At 44.7% G+C, this 19,711-nt stretch overlaps 2 protein-coding genes and 1 long non-coding RNA gene across 4 annotated transcripts in view; 2 read left to right on the top strand and 1 right to left on the bottom strand.

Annotated features, from left to right (window-relative positions):
* The window catches only part of SLC10A1 (solute carrier family 10 member 1), a 322,488-nt gene extending 308,378 nt beyond the window's left edge, over positions 1-14,110 (bottom strand). The window contains 7 exon segments of the mRNA XM_083754080.1: positions 8,750-9,606; positions 10,603-10,799; positions 10,936-11,005; positions 12,264-12,319; positions 12,900-12,913; positions 12,917-13,320; positions 13,945-14,110. Coding sequence (XP_083610206.1) covers positions 9,530-9,606; positions 10,603-10,799; positions 10,936-11,005; positions 12,264-12,319; positions 12,900-12,913; positions 12,917-13,315 — 813 coding nt within the window. The 5' untranslated portion in view covers positions 13,316-13,320; positions 13,945-14,110 and the 3' untranslated portion in view covers positions 8,750-9,529.
* The window catches only part of LOC310848837, a 114,296-nt gene extending 96,666 nt beyond the window's left edge, over positions 1-17,630 (top strand). The window contains exon 4 of the long non-coding RNA XR_014566648.1: positions 17,400-17,630. This is a non-coding gene — a long non-coding RNA (uncharacterized lncRNA). The remainder of the gene's footprint in view (positions 1-17,399) is intronic.
* On the top strand, positions 630-4,712 carry SRSF5 (serine and arginine rich splicing factor 5). 2 transcript variants are annotated; one of them, XM_083747903.1, is made up of 8 exons: positions 630-846; positions 1,489-1,636; positions 1,940-2,010; positions 2,122-2,220; positions 2,334-2,403; positions 3,548-3,621; positions 3,882-3,992; positions 4,086-4,712. In XM_083747903.1, the coding sequence occupies exons 2-8, from the start codon at positions 1,511-1,513 to the stop codon at positions 4,333-4,335; spliced, it is 801 nt and encodes a 266-aa protein (XP_083604029.1). In that variant the 5' UTR covers positions 630-846; positions 1,489-1,510; the 3' UTR covers positions 4,336-4,712. The 2 variants fall into 2 exon arrangements, with proteins under 2 accessions (XP_083604029.1, XP_083604030.1); XM_083747904.1 differs by lacking the exons at positions 3,548-3,621; positions 3,882-3,992; positions 4,086-4,712 and adding an exon at positions 2,639-3,171.
* Positions 17,631-19,711: the final 2,081 nt, after the last annotated feature.

Here is a 19,711-nt window from a genome sequence, read left to right as displayed (position 1 = left end):
GTCGGGGTGGGGGGGGGTGGGGGACTGTGGCAGCATGAAGTGCTTAATTCAAAATGCCGTCCAGATCACTTCATGCTAGCTCGTGGATATTATTATAGGGCAAAAGTGGGAAATGAAAGGCTGCCTCCGAAAGGAAAGATCTTAAAAAATAAAAAAAATCCGACATCGCTTTATGGAAGCAAAGCCTGCATAGCAATGCTATGAGCGTTTAGACGGGAGTTAAGTCCCAGGACTTATTAATAAACAAGCATACAATCACGTTTATGGGTAAGGTTTATGAGTTAACTCGAAATGGGGAGACTAGCGAGCCCCCTATCCGGTGCTTCGCCCACTTATGCAACATCACTCTTACTTGCACTGACTTATTTACCCTCCCTATTCTATTTTATTCTATTCTCTCGACAGCTGACAGGAGTGGGGAGGCTGTAAAAGGACGCCTAATGTTGCAGGAAAGAACCCAATAATCTCCCAATAGCCCTTTCCCTTTCAGCTCGGTGTGGAACACCAACTCCATCGAGCTTCGTCGCGACTGCGCACGCGCGCCGGCCAACCTGACCCGCTTATCCTCTTTTCTTCCCATGACTCAGCCGAGCCGAAAGCCCTCCCCCCCTCCACTCCACCGCTGACCTAGATTTTTGCATCCCTTTCCACCTATCCCTGAGCGACAAGGGCGTCACGTGCCTCCTCGGTCACGTGGTGCCAGCTTCCATTTTGTGGCGCAGTCAGCGACCGAACTACCCAGTCGGGAGTTAGACGCCGTTGGAGAAGGTTCGAGGTAGTTGATCGCCGAGTGTCGATTGGCATCTGTCCTACTTCGATCAAGAACGACCGATCAGAAAAATACAGGTTCGTGCAGGTTTTGCAGCTGTTTGGAGACTGCGAGGGGGGGGGGCTGAGGGGATGAAGCGTGAGGAAGGAATATCCAATTAGCGGGTCAACGGGGAGGGTCGTTTTTTTGACCTCTTGTAGGTGTCGGAAGAAGGAAATGGGGGTTTGCGTTTGAACGGTGGCTGGGCGCGTCCATATTTAGTTAGGCCGCGGGGAGCGCTGGCGGTGCCGCTGCTGCAAAGTCTAAACGGGTGCGGCGGGCTTCCGCCGCCATTTTGTGGAAGAAATGGCGTCTGGCGAAAAGCTCGGGCCTGCGGTAGAGCGCATGCGCGGGTCGGTCGCTCCGAAGCCTCGCGGGGCTGGTAGTCGGCGCTATGTCATAAAAGGCGAAACGGATGCGTCGTTCTCGGATTGGCTTTGGGGAAAGGCGGTACTTGGACGCGAATTCCGACTGGAGCAGCAGGCGGGGAGGCGGGGCTTGCTTGGCGCTCTGCCTGCCTTGATGTCAGATTGCGGCAGCGAAAGGCGGAGCCGGTACTGCGGCACAGTCCAAAGGGGAGGGCGATGCCAGCAGCTGCTGACCTATTTTTGTGGCAGCCATCTTGCTTCGGCATCTCTGTTCGTGGTTTCCTGCTTAACGCATTGTTTTTTTCTCTACAGCTGATTCATCTTTAGATACACCATGAGTGGTTGTCGTGTATTCATCGGACGGCTCAATCCAGCCGCCAGAGAGAAGGATGTTGAAAGATTTTTCAAGGGATATGGACGCATCAGAGACATCGACTTGAAAAGAGGCTTTGGATTTGTCGTAAGTGGAAATAAGCCGTTCATGTACAACTAGGATTTCAGTGGATAAATGGCTCTCCCCTTTTTTGGGGGGGGGGGAGGAGGATCTGCCAGTGGAAAAAATACTGCATCCAATTGCATTTTTAATGAAATAGAAGCAATGTTTTCTAAATAAAAATAGTTTGGTTTAATGTAAAGGTCAAATGTGACTTAAGGATTTGGGGGAAAGTGTAAAAAAAAATGTTATTGGTGTTTAAAATGTCAGTCTGGTTTGTTACATTAATTGAATACAAAGCCAGAACTCAGCAGATCCTATTTTTAACAGGAGTTTGAAGATCCAAGAGATGCTGATGATGCAGTCTATGAACTGGATGGAAAAGAGCTCTGCAGTGAAAGGTAGATCATAGTATCTTAACATGTCTTCCCCAGGTACTGTAGTTTTCTGATCTGAGTGATTATGAATGCCTGAGCAATGAAATAAATTGGTGGTTTGGTCTGTCTTTCTAGGGTTACAATTGAACATGCGAGGGCCCGTTCTAGAGGTGGAAGAGGCAGAGGTCGATACTCTGACCGTTTTAGTAGCCGCCGTCCACGAAATGATAGAAGGTATCATGTACACATACATAGCTAGAACTAAACGTGGTCTAGAGGACCTGACAGACACTTAATTCATTTTTTATTAGATGTTGCTACTGAACTAAACATTTTGTTTCTTCCAGAAATGCTCCACCTGTAAGGACAGAGAATCGTCTCATTGTAGAAAACTTATCATCCAGAGTCAGCTGGCAGGTTTGTTGAAACATGATTATCTCTTAGACATCAATTAATGGGTATGTAATATGTAATATGTAAATTGTTTTTTATTAGAACTAATTTTTATCTTAATTTTAAAACATTATCAGAATTATTAATATTTAATGCTTAAATACATTTTCAAAAGTAGATTAATGGTAGTTTTTAATGTAATTTTACCTTGTTTTCAAAATCCATTTTAACCACTTTAAAAATCCATTTTATTTGCCAGCCTATCTGTGTCGTTGGCCTTATGACGAGGAGTGCCTGTGGGTTATCCTAATCGTTCTGTCTTGGTCACTCTTGGTTGGGCCTGGTTGACTTATCCAGTCAGCTCCTCCAGTGTATCAGTTGGCCACCTCTAGATCTGTGTTTGCTGGTCTAGACGTAATCGATGCACTTCCTTAAAGTGCCGGGTTGCAGCGATCCCCGAAAGTTAAAGAGCTCTGAGTCCTAAGTTGAGAACTGTACCTCCTGTAACGCTTCGAAAATAAGATGATGATGATCCGAGAGAGTTGAAAAGAGATACGCATTAGGTGGTCGTTGGAATCCTGATCGCAGTAAAGTGGTCCTTGGTGTAACTTCACAAGATTAGAGAATGTCTGGATCCGCCAGTAGTCTGCTAATAGGGAGGGCTGTGCGATTAAAGGCTTCCTTCGACTGGGTAGTGTTCTTCACATGGTTGGCGAAGAGCCAGTCGGGCATATATCATGACGGTATCTTCGATCGCTTAATGCAGTTTGCTGCTTGGCTAGCCTAGGGAAATTTTAATGAAGGTAAAGTAAACTATATTTTTAATGACATATGGGGCACAAAATAACTGGTGTTTTTGTAAATGTACTGTTTAATCATAAAACATTTCAGAATGCTTTTCTGCAAATAAACTGTTATGCATTCTGTTCAGTAAACTGTATAGACAAGTAACTTAAATGTTAAAAGTTGTTGAGCATTTTGCTTAAAGCAATTTGCTGTTTTCATTTATTTCGTGCCCTGATGTATTCTATCAAATGTAGTATTATCTACAATTGTGGCATCTGCCACATTGTAATTCTTAACACCTTTTCTTACAGTAGTATTTTTTTAAATATTATTCATGAGTATTGTTTACTGCTTTGTCTTAACGTGTTTGATCTTGTGTTAGGATCTCAAAGACTTCATGAGACAAGCTGGGGAAGTAACCTTTGCAGATGCACATAGGCCCAAGTTAAATGAAGGGTAAGTATCGTGCAGTAATAGTGATTGAGGTATGGAGTAATTATAGTTATAGTGTAATAATGTATACTGTCCTTTCCTGCCTGGTGTCCTCTAGATGTTGTAGTCACAGAACATTTGGAGGACTCCAGGTTGGCAAAGGTTACTGTATAGTGTTGGAGAAAGGTCTCTATTAGGAGAAATAGTAAAAAAACTAGTAAAATGTGCTTTTTTCTTAAGCTTATTTTATTCACTAATTTGTATGTCCTCTTTTATACTACTAGGGTGGTTGAATTTGCCTCTTACAGTGATTTAAAGAATGCTATTGAAAAGCTTTCTGGCAAAGAAATAAATGGAAGGAAAATAAAACTAATTGAAGGCAGCAAAAGGCACAGGTAAGAATTTTAATTTATAAATGTTTGCATATTGACATGCTTGAGATCTCTGCACAGAGAAGAACCTAAAATGAATATTTTATTCCATTACAGTAGGTCCAGAAGCAGGTCCAGGTCTCGTAGTAGGAGTTCCTCAAGGTCTCGTAGCCGTTCTCGCTCCAGGAGCCGCAAGTCTTACACCAGATCTAGGAGCAGGAGCCGCAGCAAGTCACGCTCAGTTAGTAGGTCTCCTGCCCCTGAAAAGAGCCAAAAACGTGCTTCCTCAAGTAGATCAAAGTCTCCAGCTTCTGTGGATCGCCAGAGATCACGCTCAAGGTCAAGATCTGTTGACAGTGGCAACTGAACAAATAGTTTGCCCTGGGGACTTTTAAATCATACTTGCTATTAGTTGTGGTAAGTATGTGACTCCTGGGAAAGAGGAACTGAACGGGGGTGGGGGGGTTAACAGCTTTGTATATGTGGACCACACAAGTTACTGAATTAATTGTATTGTCTTTTTGATAATCCTTTTCCTGCTCACTTCATTAAGTCAGAAGTGCATAGCTTTATGTATATTGCTAGAGCTCTTTGAAGAAAACTTTTTTTGTATTTAAAGAGAACCCTACTTTTGAACATTTTTAGTTATCGGTGTACTCCAGTATATGACACTTCAGGTGTTGAAAACGTTTTATTGGCAGTAGAGCTCTACACCAGCTGTAAATAAAGCTTTATTTCAGATTTTCCATGCTTCCTTAGTGTCCCTGCATTGGCTTGGTCTCCATTATTAATTAAATAAAATGCTACTAAAGTTGTGTGTTTTCTTTGAAAAAAGTAGTTAGCATAATGTTGGTTTATATATACACAATACTTTACAACTACTGAGCAGGGAATGTAAGGGTGAGCTTTTCAGAAGAAGAAACCATAATCTCTGCATGACTAGGCACTCCATTTGAGGGGGGGTTTGAGTACAAGGGGAGCTGGAACTAGAACATAGGTGGTAAATCCCTACATTGCAGAAAAACTGCACTGACAGTATAAGATAGTATGCTTTTTCATTTGTCTTTTTTGCCTGACAAGAAATGTTTTACATTGCCAAAGGCAACCGTTCCCAATTTTATTTATCTATCTATTTTGCTGCAGCATCTACCTTTCCAAAGTAGACATTAGCTTTCACTCACTACATTCGACCCATTTTAGTTAATCTTCAAGCCTCTGCTATGGCAAAAAAGCCAAGAGCAGAGATGACACTGGCTCTTGATGCATCCCTGTAGGAGCAGCAGCAGTGGCCTGATTTATATTGAACTTGACCAGGTGGTTGTTTTTTATTAAAAAAAATTCCTGTCTGCAGCATTTAAATGATTTTGAGTTCCTTAACAGTCCAGGAGGGTTAGAGGAAAATACTGCATTTTCATGGAATTGTTTGTTCTAAAATACTAGACCAGATTTTAATCAATACACAAAACATGGTGAAATCTAGACAAAAAACATTTTAATCACTGTGTGCCTAATGACCCTTTGAACAGCTTTTCGTGTCCAGCTATTAGGCCCCTTTACCTAATGGGTCTAGCATCTAGAAATCCACCAATATCTTAACAAACTTGAGCAGTTGGGGAGGATTCACATCCATGAGAATAAATTAGCCCTTCCAGTTGTGCAGAACAATTGCTCTTCGGACTATCAAGGCAGTTCACGAGAAAAATACACAAGATAAATTTGTTTAAATGTAAATTAGATTAAATAAAAAATATATTTTAAAAATAGAATTTACTTGAGGCATTTTGAGACTGCAAATTCAGAAGCTGGGCCATGCAAACTACATAGGCCTGGATTAGATGGTAGGCCCCATTTCAAGAACCTTTACTAAACTGGATGCACACGAAAGCTCATACGAAGAACTGACTTAGTTGGTCTTTAAGGTGCTACTGGAAGGAATTTTTTTTGTCTTTACTAAACTGTGTTTCTATTTGGGGTGGGGGGGGGGGCGTAGTATGCCATCTCAAAATCGGGCTGATGCTAATGGCCGCTGTGCACTTTTGTTTTGTGCCACTCAGAGAAGAAGTTAGGAGGATGTGTTTCCTGCTGCCGTCTGCCAGGCCCACGAGGCTGGGTCAATGCATGCTTTTCAATTGACTTCATTTATAGTTGAGTGGCCTGCATGACAAACATGCCCAACTGAGTGCAGGGTGGTGATAGGTGAGCTGATTATGGAAGGCCATTTCAAGTCCGGTATAGATTTCTTGCAGTCTTGTAAGATTTTTTTTTTAGCTGAAGATCCAGAACAATTCTCGCTAGAAAGGGAGGCGAGGTACATACAAAGTCGAAGCGGCAGTATTTTAAAGCGCTAGTTAATCCTTACGCGGAGGAGTCCGTTGCTGGCGTCTCCAGCAGCACCTTGCGCGCTGCCGCATTATCGCCGAGACGCAGGCCTCGCTGCTACTGGGCGAGGCGGCAGCAGCTCGCGAGCCCGAAATCGGGATCCGGACTTGCCATTGTGTCAACTGCATTTCCAGACTGTTAAGCAACCCGACGACGATCCCATGTCCTATCCATATACAGCGGAGTCACTCCGTGCCGCCTGTTAAGCCGCATAAGGAACCGGGGACTGTCACATTTGTGGAGCCGCTGCTTCTACGTCCCCACTTCTGCAATGCAGGGATAAAGACGCAACCAGAGCAGTTCTTGGTGACTCCCCTCTTCCCTCCCCGTCTGCAATGCGGAAGCTAATAGGCATTTGCTGCATATATATTTCTCAAATGCCGACAAGCTAACGCGAAATATTCGCAGCTTAGCTCTTCCTTTTCGGGGGGGGGGGGCTGCCCAGCAGCTGCGTTTAAAACCAAAGCGCTGCGTTTCTCCATGGGCAGCTTCCCCCTTTACTCGGCTAGCGCGGGTGGGGAGCAAAACAAAATGGCGTCAAAACTGCCTGGTTTTGTGGGTCTCGCGAATTATGCAACCATATCTCTCCCTCACGGTGTCCGTGTTTCAAAGTCTCGCTGCCGTGGCTGCTCAGTTTTCTAGGGAAGTCAGCCGCCATTTTGTCGCGCAGCGGGTAACGGCGTGGGGATGCTGTTTGGTTCCCATCCCACCACGAGACCTATTTTTTATTTTGTTATGCGAGCCTTGTTTGCGCTGCGTGTGACAGGGAACTTGTAGGCACGTGTTGAGTACATATAAATTCATAGCGAAGGGGTTCTATATTGATGAGGATCCCGCACGGAAGGCAGGGCGCCTGTCTAGTACAATAAGGATGAAGGGTTGCTAATTTATTGCGTCTATATCCTGCCCTCGCCCCCCTCTCCAATTAAAGAAAAACCCCTCAAGGCAGCGTTCCTCGTTCTCCCCTGGTTTTTAACCCCACAACAGTGGCGATCAGCCCGAGGCCAGTGTTTCTTCTCTCAGCAGGGAGCGTCTTCCACTCAAAAAAGTTGAGCAACTCAGATCATGTTAAAAGAAAATATCTCCCTCCATGGAAAAAGTTTGGCTCCAAAACAAGGATTATTTTGAGTCACAGGGCAGGGCTTTTGTACCTGCAACAGAGACATGACAGGCAGACATTCAACAGGTGTGCAGTTCTCTGTGGAGGTTGGTTGGTGCGGAAATGTTGAATTTCTGCCTGGCAAGCTTTAGCGCAAGACACAAGAATCCGGCTTAGTCATGGGGAAGGCCAATCCAATCCTCTGAATCATGCAAGCGGTATTAACTATAAGCCGTAAATAACCAAGCCCTATGCAGAGTAGACCCATTGAAATTAATGGACCTAAGTTTGTCATGGCCATTAATTTTGATGGGAGGTATTCAGCATAGTGCTATGGCAATCGTTCCAATGGTTCAAACATTTCAGCTGGTTGGACAAAAAAACCACTCCCCCCCCCCACCTCTGCTGCATACTGTTCAGTGGGTTGTCTCTGCCCTTGCTTAATCAATTGGGGGGGGGTATGGGAGGAGAGGACGCGGGTGGCACTGTGGGTTAAACCACAGAGCCTAGGACTTGCCGATTGGGTCAGCCATTTGAATCTCCACAACGGGGTAAGCTCCCATTGCTTGGTCCCTGCTCCTGCCAACCTAGCAGTTCAAAAGCACGTCAAAGTGCAAGTAGATAAATAGGTACGGCTGCGGCGGGAAGGTAAACAGCATTTCCGTGCACTGCTCTGGTTCGCCAGAAGTGGTTTAGTCATGCTGGCCACATGACCCAGAAGCTGTACGTCGGTTCCCTCGGCCAATAAAGTGAGATGAGCACCGCAACTCCAGAGTTGGCCATGACTGGACCCAGTGGCGTAGCGTGGGGGGTGCAGGGGGGGCCGGCCGCACTGGGCGCAACATCTGGGGGGCACTCGCACTCGCAGCTCTCTGCCCCAACCGGGTTAGGGGGCGCAAATTACTTGCCTTGCCCTGGGTGCTGACAACCCACGCTACGCCACTGACTGGACCTAACGGTCAGGGGTCCCTTTACCTTTACCTTATGGGAGGAGAAGAAGGGGTAAAGCCTTGTTGCGCTAGTGGAGGTCCTTGCTTGGCTTCCACTAGCAAGACCTGTTAGCTGAATCCAGCCCAATGTGCCTACTCTGAGTAGGACTAACACTGGATACAACCCTATACAGTGGTACCTCAGGTTAAGAACTTAATTCGTTCTGGAAGTCTGTTCTTAACCTGAAACTGTTCTTAACCTGAGGTACCACTTTAGCTAATGGGGTCTCCCGCTGTCGCTGCGCCACCGCTGCACAATTTCTGTTCTCACCCTGAAGCAAAGTTCTTAACCTGAGGTTAGCAGAATCTGTAACCTGAAGTGTCTGTAACCTGAAGTGTCTGTAACCTGAGGTACCACTGTATCTATAATATGAAACCACAAACTAGAACCCATCATTTATGGAATTTCACCAAGTAGCATAGGAAGATAGTTTAGGACCATAAATGTGATGTGCTTTATTACAAGGTAGTAGAAGTATTGAAAAATCATTTTTAAAAAAATTCCCAATAATTAGCCATTTGTTAGTAAAATTAAGAACATTTCAATAGGTAAATTACAGCTGTTTGGTAATCTTGTGAAACTGTGAGATATATTGGAAAACAGGTGTGTGATAAAGAAAGAATGACTGGATATGAGTTCGACAATTAGCCCTGCATCATGGTGATCATCTGTGTTGATCTTAATGGGACCAACTCTTATTTGAATCAGGAATGAAGGTAACGTAATTAGTGCTGAATCGCTTCAGGATTTGTCTCAGAAAACTGTGAATATTGAATAACGTTCCTCACTCTTCACAGTCATAGGACTCAGCTGCACAGCTGCAAATAAAATGTTTTAAGTGTGTTGTAAGGTGCAATATACAAATGTCACACTAGATGGTGACAGTGAACTATGGCAAATTCAATATATTTTTCAAAACATTTTTTAAAAAAGCATTTTCACAGCATTTTTTTATATGTGTGTAGATTCCACCATAATGTTTTGTGCAGGACTGTCGCCAGAGTTCAGCAGACCTCAGCCACAGGAGTAACCTGGAGTTCTGACGGTATAGTTGCCCTTTTTGTGTGTGTCAGCCCTCCATTGGATTATTGATTCAACTTAGGGGCTCTAGTGATTGGTTGGTTTCCACTTCACTGTTGTCCACATTTCTGTAGATCATTTTTGCTGAATCTAAAATGAAAGGCGAAGAAAGAGGGAAGATGCTCTGTTACCTATATCAATGGGGGGAGCTTTAGGAAACAAGCACTCCTATTAAACCTGTAAATATATTACTTTTGTCTATCTCTGAGGCAAACACAGTTAAGTCTGCCCCATGAAATCCAGATTAGGTTTATTATTATTAATTTTAAGTATTTATAGTCTCCCTTCAAATAAACGTTTCCCCAATAAAACAGATAAAAATGCAATAATACAATCAAACCAATAAAATCTAAAAGCCACAGATAAAATGAATAACCTGGGATACAATTACACATATAAAAGGCCTTTGAAAATAAAAGGGTTTTTGCCTGTTGCCAGAATTTATCATCAATTTGCCATTTTGTTCCACAATTGCTGGTTAACTAATCTAGAGCCAGATTAACAATGTGGAAAAGTGCAACTGGGAAAGGCAGTTTCCATGTGCTTAACTATATCTACATGCCTATGCATGTAGTCATAACTGAAGTTTACACAAGTTGAATCTCAAAAACCAAACAGCTCTCAGTTTTACAAAGTTCCATGCCATTGGAAACTGAATGTATGGTCTATTGCTGTATCATAAAAATTAACAAGGAGATTACATGCATTGAATAATCCAAATGATGTAGATGATTTTATTGAAAAAGGCATCCTTTAATAAAATATATACTTCACTGATAACTAGGGCTGCCATACATCCAGGATTTCCCAGAAATTACTGGGATTTCAAAGGCGGAAGTGACGTCCAGGGAGAATTTCGGGAAGGCAGCTGTTTGTCCTGGATCTTCGGCAACTTTCAGAGTGCCTTGGTTTTTACTTTTGGAAATATGGCAACCCTACTGATAACCCTGAAGAATGGCAACTACTGAAATCACAGATTGGTCTCTGGCAAACTTAACTAAATTGATCTGTCCTGGCAATCTGTAGAATAAATGCTGATCTTTAAAGGAAGGAACGGGTGCCCCCCTACCAAAAGATTGTACTTGCCATTTGTTTCTTTTATCTTTTCATAACTCCTGAAGATCACAACCAGGAGAAGTCCCTCTCCCAACTGGAAAATCAGGTACAGAGAAGGGAAGATAAAGAGTGGCCCAATGACTTCAGATGCAAAGGCCATCTTGAGGATGGTTGAACAGAGCTGTACATTCTGGCAACCGGTCTCCAGGCAGACTATCTGCCTGCACCTGTGCAGGAAACACAGAGCGGTATGTGGCTGTTACATGGGACTATAGTTCTGTACATACCACTCCCAACACATGATCATTAGTTTTCAGAGTTGCTCACACAGTTTTCCCATATCACCAACTTTATCCCACCTACTTTAGCACTATGGATAAGTACTCCAGACCTTGAACTCGCCAGCCAGCAGTAGAAGGGTGGAAAGGAAAGGGTCAATAAAAGAATAGCAATGCTGCTTTAAAGTTGGAGAAACAGCCCCTGGATATAATTCCCTGTATAGTGAAGTTGTTAATGTTTGACATTTTATTATGCTTTTATATTCGTTGGAAGCTGCTCAACTGGAGCAACCCAGTGAAACGGGCAGGGTACAAATAATAAAATTATTACTACTACTATTATTAATCAGCTCTGTATGTGTGTGTAACACACAATACATAATTTGTCATCTGCTGTAGAGTTTGGTTGATATAAGAAGTAAGGCATTCATTTAATAGTGGAAGCAAGATGCCTGTCCTCATGTTCTGAAGGAAACCTCGGAGAAGGTGAACATCAGATTCAGCCACAAGATGCTAGATCTGGACACCTCCTGAGAAGGTTGATTTGTTTACACAGTTCTTGGAACAGGGCCTTCTCTGAGGATCTTCATGTGTCGGGAGTTAATTCAGAGGAAAACAATTTACTGTATAAGGTAAATCCTGTTCCAAACTTAAAGATTGACTCCACTGAATTGTGGAGCCGATGTGCTTCATTTTGAACTAAGAGTTTCTAAGGAGTTTGCAAAGGCCTCGCCAATATGGTAGTCAAGCCTGGAGATTGCCAAGGTATGTTTGGTGGTGGTGAGGTCTCCCAGGTTCTAGAAGTGTCCACGTTTGGCACACCAGTCTAGGTTGGCAAAAAGCACTTGTCTACAGCTGTCTCCAGGAATTCCAGAAGCATCCCCAAGTTGTGCACCTGCTCATTTAGACGAATGTAACCTCATCCAGCACAGGCCCTGTATTGGACTGTGAGGCCATTTTCCCCAAGCCACATGCACCTGTCAATCAGTTGATGTCACCGGGTGACATCAGCTAATGGGCGAGGTTTGATCCTGCTGGGTGCTGCTTCACCAGCACATTTTCTGTGGGGTACGTGCTGGCAAAGAAGACCCCAGCAGCCATCAGGATTGAATCCTCCGCTCATCAGCAAACAGATCCCTCTCCCCATCCCACAGGTCAACTTAGACAGGTGGGTGTGACCTATCATAACATCAGATGATTGACAGGCAGTCAGCCTCACACACATGTCTAAGTGGACCTGCAGTGGTAGAGGGTGATAAAGGGCCAAAAATGTTCACCAGTTCTGGTGCAGATATTAAAAGGCACAGGGAACAAGACACAACTCTGTGGTATTTCAATCAATCAGCTTCCAATGAAGCAGGGAATTCTACTGGTACAAGGTGGAGTGACTTTCACTGATCCCCAGTTCAGTACCCGTCTTTAGGCAAAAGGATTTGGGTTTAGTTAAGAGGACATACTGATCACTGAAGCTGAAGAATGCAGACAGAATATAACAGAATATAACGGGAACATGTCACCCCCCATGTTGAAACAACTTTACTGGCTACTGGTCTGTTTCCGGACACAATTCAAAGTGCTGGTTATGATCTATAAAACTCTATAAGGCTTGGGCCCAGGTTATCTGAAAAATCCTATCTCCCTTTACACACCTGCCTGGGTGCTAAGGTCCTTGGCTGAGCACCTTCTCTGGGTCCCATCAGTGTCAGTGGCATGGTTGGTAGTAATATGAGAGAGAGCTTTTTCTATGGCTGTTCCCAGATTGTGGAATTTCCTCCCAAGAGAGGTTAGACTGGATCCCTCCTTGTTATCTTTCCTTTTAGCTGGAAATGCTAGGGATTGGATCCAGGAGATTATATGAGGCATGTGCTCTACGCCTGCGTTTTGTCCTCTCGCTGTTCCATAATAGTGATGAATGTGGCTATGTATTTATTGGACAAATGGGGAAATCCCAGCCTTGTATTCAACCCAGTAACTATCTCCCTGTCAAGGCGGCTTTGCCATTAACTGTCTCGTTCTGCCTTCATAAGCACTATCACACATCCTGCTTACCTGAGGTTCATGTCTCATTTTGATGCCAGACTGAGGATGTTGGAAAGATTTCCACCAGGGCAACAGCCACAGATGAGTACAGCCAGTGCCTCAGTGGGTTCCAGTTGGAAGAGTTTGCCCAGCGTGAATGCTGTCAGAGGCATGATTCCATACTGAGCCACCACAGCAACAGCTACTTCTTTGGGTTTCCGGAGATAACCCATGATCTTGGAGATCTCCATTGTGCAACCCAGAGATACCATAACAATAAAGATGACAACAATAACGATGCCATTCAGGGCATAGTCAGCCCTTTGACCAAACCCAAATGGAAAAGTGAAATTAGCCAAAGAGGCGTTGGCCAGCTGCCTTGGCCTCCAGTGTTCCAGGTTTTCATAGGTGTTCCTAGTGTCAGCTGGTGGAATCTTAGTCATCATTCTCCCTATGGGGATTGACAAAGGTGTTGAAGAAGGTGATGTTAAAACATTGAAGCCATAATCCTCAATGAGCCTACTGATCACTCAAGACCACTCTTGTCATTTGTTGAGGATGTAGAACACTCTACACATGCACTACAAATACTTGAGCATTACCTGTTCAGTTGTCTTGTTTTACGCCGGTTTTGAACGCAGGTTATAGGGTTCAGTCTGGCTCCACCATTGTTCCCCCCTCCCTCTAATGTTCCTATTTTGAATCATAGGAATGGATAAGGATTTCAGTGATACTGGCATAGTTGAAGTTTGTTTTGCACCCACTATCTTCTGTTGAACCAATGCCTGCTCTATGTCAACTGATCTTGGTCCATTTACATTCCTTCTTATTGAACATTTCTGTAGTGAAGCTTTTTACTGACACATTCCCAACAGAATAATAGACATTATGGGAATGCACACACAAAACACACACCACAATAAATTAATTTACAAATGATTCCATACACCACTTTGAGGGCAGTTGCATTTTGCTCCAAGTTCTACTATGAGGTAAAGCTTAAAAGCACCATTCAGCCGGGTAGAATCCTTCTTCTGTCTAATGCTACTTTTGTTTGTTTGTTTTGCTTTCTTACCATAGAAAAGAGAGGAAGGTCAATGATTCACCATGGAGATATAATCCAATCCCAATTGATTCCTTTGGAGATTAGATATCTGATGCTTCCTCCCCTCGATCCATTCTGGATGTGGGAGAAAATAAAGATTTTCACTTCACTGCTTTCTTCATCTGTTCTGGAACTTCTGTGCCTTCCTTATTAGGAAGTTACCCAGCTCCTGTCTTTAAGCACATGGGTAAATTATTAATTCTTTCTGTTAGAATTGAATCACTCCAGCAAGCCAATTTTCCAGCCAAATTGCTCCGGGGACTCTGCTGGCAAGAGGAAGGAATGTGGTAAGCTTTTCTCTCTTCCTGGCTTGCCCTGTTCCCGCTGGTTTCAAACAATTCTGAATCCACAGAGGGTCAGAAGAAGTTTGGAGGATGGACAACTCTTGCTCAAATTAGAGGAGAGACCAAGACAGCTGACGCAAGTAGTGTGAACTAATGCTTGGAATGCACTAGTGCATTTTCTTTCCAGACTTTGAGGTCTGTCAGTAGACCATGAGGTTATTTATTCAGTTATTAGGTCAATTGCTGACTAACGGCTCCATCACTCTAACCCAGAGCTAATTCAAAGTCATCTGACACTGGGTACAATTTTTTTTGGGGTTTTAACAGTTCAATAATGCATGTTTTCTCAGAAGCGAGTTCCACCGGGTTTAATGGGAATTACTACAAGGGCTGGACCTTTAAATACCTAGATATGAACATGGGTGTTGAGCCTGGGAGAGGTAATTTGAGTGCACAGATTTTAATAGGCTCAGGGCTTGTCTATACCATGCTTGAGTGTGGTTTAGAATTGGTTCCCATTCATATACAGTTGTGCTGGTCCCGGGGGTAAGGTACCGTGGGCGTAAGCAGAGTCCACACGAAGAGGGGCGAGGTCCGAGGCGGAGAGCCGGGCGGGGAACAGGAACGCTGGAACAGGAGACCGAGCAGGGAACAGGAACACCGGATGATCAGGAACAGGAGGCCGAGCAGGGAACAGGAGCACCGGATGGTCAGGAACAGGAGGCCGAGCAGGGGTCAGGAACACAGGAAGGTCCGAAGCCAACAACGACGTTGCTCCCGCAACCTGGGACCGGGCTGACTAGGCTTTTATCCTCTTCTAAGGCCGGGGGCGGTCCCGGCCCCCAGGAGCCCCGCCTCCTCTGGCCTTAAGGCGAGCACTCCTCCTGGGAGCAACCAGTTCCCTTCGCCTCTCTGCCCTAAGCCTCTGCAGATCAGGAGAGGCCGAAGGGTTACTGGGCCCTGGAGGAGGCTCACCTGACGCCACTGAGTCCTCAAGCACCTCTGGGGCCAGAAGGGTTTCACCTGGGGCCAGCTCCTGGTGCTCTGCCACATGTGCAGGCTCTTCAGCATCTAGGCCTTGCCCCAGTTCAGCCGGCCCTGGAGGCGGGGACTCCTGTGCAGGCTGGGATTCCTCTGGTTCATCCTCTGAATCGGAATCCCAGGCCATCACAACAGTGGTACCTCGGGTTACAGATGGTTCAGGTTACAGACGCTTCAGGTTACAGACTCTGCTAACCCAGAAATAGGACCTTGGGTTAAGAACTTTGCTTCAGGATGAGAACAGAAATTGTGCAGTGGTGGCGCGGCGGCAGCGGGAGGCCCCATTAGCTAAAGTGGTGCTTCAGGTTAAGAACAGTTTCAGGTTAAGGACGGACCTCCAGAACGAATTAAGTTCTTAACCTGAGGTACCACTGTAGTCTGTTCTCAACTTTCCGAGTGGGAAGTTGCTCACTTGGAGCTATCCGTGGTTCTGAAACTTCTGACCTGTCTTGCCCCATGGATTCTGATGTGAGGCCTGAACACGACTCTTCCTGTTCTGCTGCCACACCATCTCTCTCTCTCTCTCTCTCTCTCTCTCTCTCTCTCTCTCTCTCCTAGCCAGATTCTATTAAAAGCAACAGGACATTTCTGTGAACAATTTGTTCCATTGGTTTCAATGGCACTTAGCAATCATGACCCACTTTATCCAGAGTAGAACAAAAACCACCTTCTTGTACTCCTCTTAACCTGGTATTTGCTTTCCACTACTCAAAATGCCCTTGTGCTTCCATGCCTCTAACATTTCTTGCCTTTTGGATGCAGTTCTGTAATTCCATACAGAGCCTGTGGTATGTCATGGTTGGACTACTGGATCAGGATGCAGGAGACCAGGATTGATATCTACATTCAGCTACGAAGCTAGTCAAGTCTGTTAGCCTAAGCTTCCCCACAGGGTTGTTGTGAGGATGAAAAGGGGAAGAATCAGCTCCTCCAGCTCCTTAATATTATTATTACGATTAAATGGCCTTTGCCAACTAACAAAGGCTTTGGTGGCCAAAAGGTCTTGGGCATATTGCAAAAACAAAGAGCCGTTTATATCTTGCGATATGTGAGATGTATTTCTCTTTTTTGTAGCTACCTAGCCAGGAAAAGTGTTTTCCCATATTGCTGGCAGTTGAACTGAGCCAATGCAGTGATGGGCTGGATGACATAAAATGAAATCATTGGCTGGGAATGTCGTGACGCCTCCCCCTCCATCCCACAGCCCCGATCTGGTTCTGCAACACACACACACCGGCTTTTTGTTATTTTAATCAGATACACAAGCCAAACCATGTGAACAACATCACATGTAATTTGGTCCTGAAATTCTCCATTTGTGATAATCAACTTGGATGGCTTCTGAATATTGTGAAAGAAAGGGGAAATTCTCTTGCCGGGGGAATTGACAGATTTTGTAGTAATACCAAACTCTACAAAGTGTGAAACTCTTTCTGAAAGTTGTATGGATTTAAAATTAACATCATGAGTTCAGGGTCTGTTTGTGCTTTATCAGATTCAATTCAGCTGTGACATTAGCTCAAACTCCAATTGAGTGGCATGTAAGGACCACCAGATGGCAGTGTGGGACTTCTTTTTCCATATGATTTTATCTCCAGTTCAGGCAAAGTACCAGCCTTTTCATTTGTGCATACATATCTTTAAAAAAATTCTTGCTTTGTAGCAAGGAGCATAGAAGTGATATTTACCATCTAAAACCAGCTTCAATGTTGGGAAATGTTCAATGTTGGGAAACTGAGGCATGAAGAACAACAGCAGCGCTTTACAGGGAAAAAGCAGTTTGAATGTTCAAAGCCCGCAGTCATCACATTGAGCCTTACAATGACCCTCTGAAAGAGGCTAGTATTAGCTCTGTACATCTGTTCCTCATACAAGGGCAGTTTGGCTCCACTGGTGCATCCATGCAACCCCAACATCGCTGCTCTCCTGCCCTACCTCAAGTTAGGCTCTCTTTGCAGTCAATGACAGGCAAATCCAGTTCTGACAGAGGACGTCAAAATGGAAAACAGAGCTCAAGTCTTACCTTTCGATTGTGCTTCTTGACAGTTGGCATCTGACCAGATAGGCAGCCCAGAGCTATGAAGGAGAGGGAGAAGGAAGAAGAAGAAGAAGAGTTTGGATTTGATATCCCGCTTTATCACTACCTGAAGGAGTCTCAAAGCGGCTAACTTTCCCTTCCTCCCCCACAACAAACACTCTGTGAGGTGAGTGGGGCTGAGAGACTTCAAAGAAGTGTGACTAGCCCTAGGTCACCCAGCAGCTGCATGTGGAGGAGCGGGGAATCGAACCCGGTTCACCAGATTACAAGACTACCGCTCTTAACCACTACGCCACACTGGCTCCCAAAAGGTAAACACCACCTGAAAGCAAACAAATGCTCATCAAAATGGGGAGCATTTGAGAGGTATGCACTGAAGTAGAACTAGGCCTCACATATATCATGAGAAAGTGGGGGGACAGGAAAAAAAGGCAAAGATCTCCGTAAAAGTTGGATATGCTTAATGTATAGATATCCAAGCAAATTGAGGAATAATCAAGTAATTTAGGTTGGCATATGATACAGCTCATCATAGTCAGGAAGGCTGGGACCAGGTGACCTGTCTGGCAGCTTGGTTTACTGCCCAGGCGTTAACTGTTGATGGGCAACTGCAAGGCCCGCCCCCCGGCTCTCCTTTCTTATGGTTAAGAGATGAAGCTGCCTTATACCGAGTCAGGCCATTGGTCCATCTAGCTCAGTGTTGTCATCACTGATTGGCAACAGCTCCCCACTGTTATAGGTAAAGAGCCTGGAGATGCCGGAAATTGAACTTGGGACCTTTTGCATGCAGTCTTTAAACTGGACTTGGATCATATAGCCTTTCAAACAGAAGGCAGTCATCTGCAAAGCAGGACACACCATCACCCCAGCAGGAATTGTTGGAAGCATTCTGGAAAATCCAGTCTATGCATTCCCACCTCCCACTTTCTCTGCTCCCTCAAAATAAGAGGTTGTGGGGATTTGTGTGTGGTGGTTGTGCATGTGTGTGTTGAAGTTGTCTTGTTTTAATTACACTTAGAAGGCTGTCATGGTTAGAAATATGCTTTAATTCCCACCTGCTTGTTCTGATGGCAAACAAGGGGCAGCCTAGAACAAAGGAAGCCATTATCTGTCCCAGGGGGCGCTCCAGGAAGTTTCACTGTAAACAGAACTAACAAGATTAGTGTAAATGGGGGACAGGGTGGTGGTGGCACATTCCGTCAGCTGCAGTGATCAATAAGAAGTCTAGACCAATTAGGACCTTTGGAGTGAAATTATAGCAAGATTACACTTGTAAAGGGCTTTTATCTTTATGTTAATTAGAAAAATGCTTACAAGCAGATTTACAAACTGTACAGTCTCCAGAAATATATCGGCTTCTTGTAGGAGACAAATGTCTCCACATAATCTGAGGTATGGGTCAGAAAAAGTTGTACACAAATTCAAGGCTAGTAAATTTATATATATATATATATATATATATATATATTTGCTTTCGTAGATTTTCACGGGTACAGGAATGCAGGTTTTGGTGTCCTCGGGTGTCTTCCCGTGTAAAAGTTGGGGTGTCTAGGCGACGTTTCGACGAGGTCTCACTCGTCATCTTCAGGCTGGTGCTTTCGGCTTCTTGTTACTGGAACAGAGCGGGATCTCAATGTTTGAGTTCCTATAAATACTGTAGAGGGGGTGTGGTGTCTAGCCTCCAATGTTCTGGGCAGAGAGGAAGTTCCCAGGCTAGTGTGCCTTTTCTTCTTTTGTTCCTTAATTACTTGAGAGATACCTTGAGTGATTTCTTGAGTGATATCCTGAGTACCACTTAGGTGGGTCATTAGGTGTGGATTAGTTGCTAAAGTCTTTGTGTCTTGACCTCTTGAACTTTGTGAAGAGTTTTCCTGAGAAGATGGCTGTATTGCACTTAGTTGTGCTTTGGCTTGGCTTCGTGTATAGGGGCGAGCTGTGGTTTTGTGGCTTGTGTCAGCCAGATCTGTGTAGGGATTGCAGGGGGGTGCAGCATCCGGAGGTGCCACCATGGATTGGCTACTGGATGGTGTCAGTAATTCATCTGTGGAGAGGGTCTGGGTTTGGGTCTGGTGTGGTTGATTGGTGTTGGCGTTCTGTGTGCCTCTGGATCTGGTGTCAGTTTTTGTGGGGAGGGCTAATTTCCAGATGTCTGGCAAGCGGGACCCAGACCCTCTCCACAGACCCAAACCCAGACCCTCTCCACAGATGAATTACTGACACCATCCAGTAGCCAATCCATGGTGGCACCTCCGGATGCTGCACCCCCCTGCAATCCCTACACAGATCTGGCTGACACAAGCCACAAAACCACAGCTCGCCCCTATACACGAAGCCAAGCCAAAGCACAACTAAGTGCAATACAGCCATCTTCTCA

Source organism: Podarcis gaigeae (assembly GCF_964106915.1).
Source record: "Podarcis gaigeae genome assembly, chromosome: 1".
Taxonomy (NCBI): Eukaryota; Metazoa; Chordata; class Lepidosauria; order Squamata; family Lacertidae; genus Podarcis; species Podarcis gaigeae.
The sequence above is the reverse complement of the archived record's forward strand: the minus strand, read 5'-3'. Positions and strand labels throughout refer to the sequence as shown.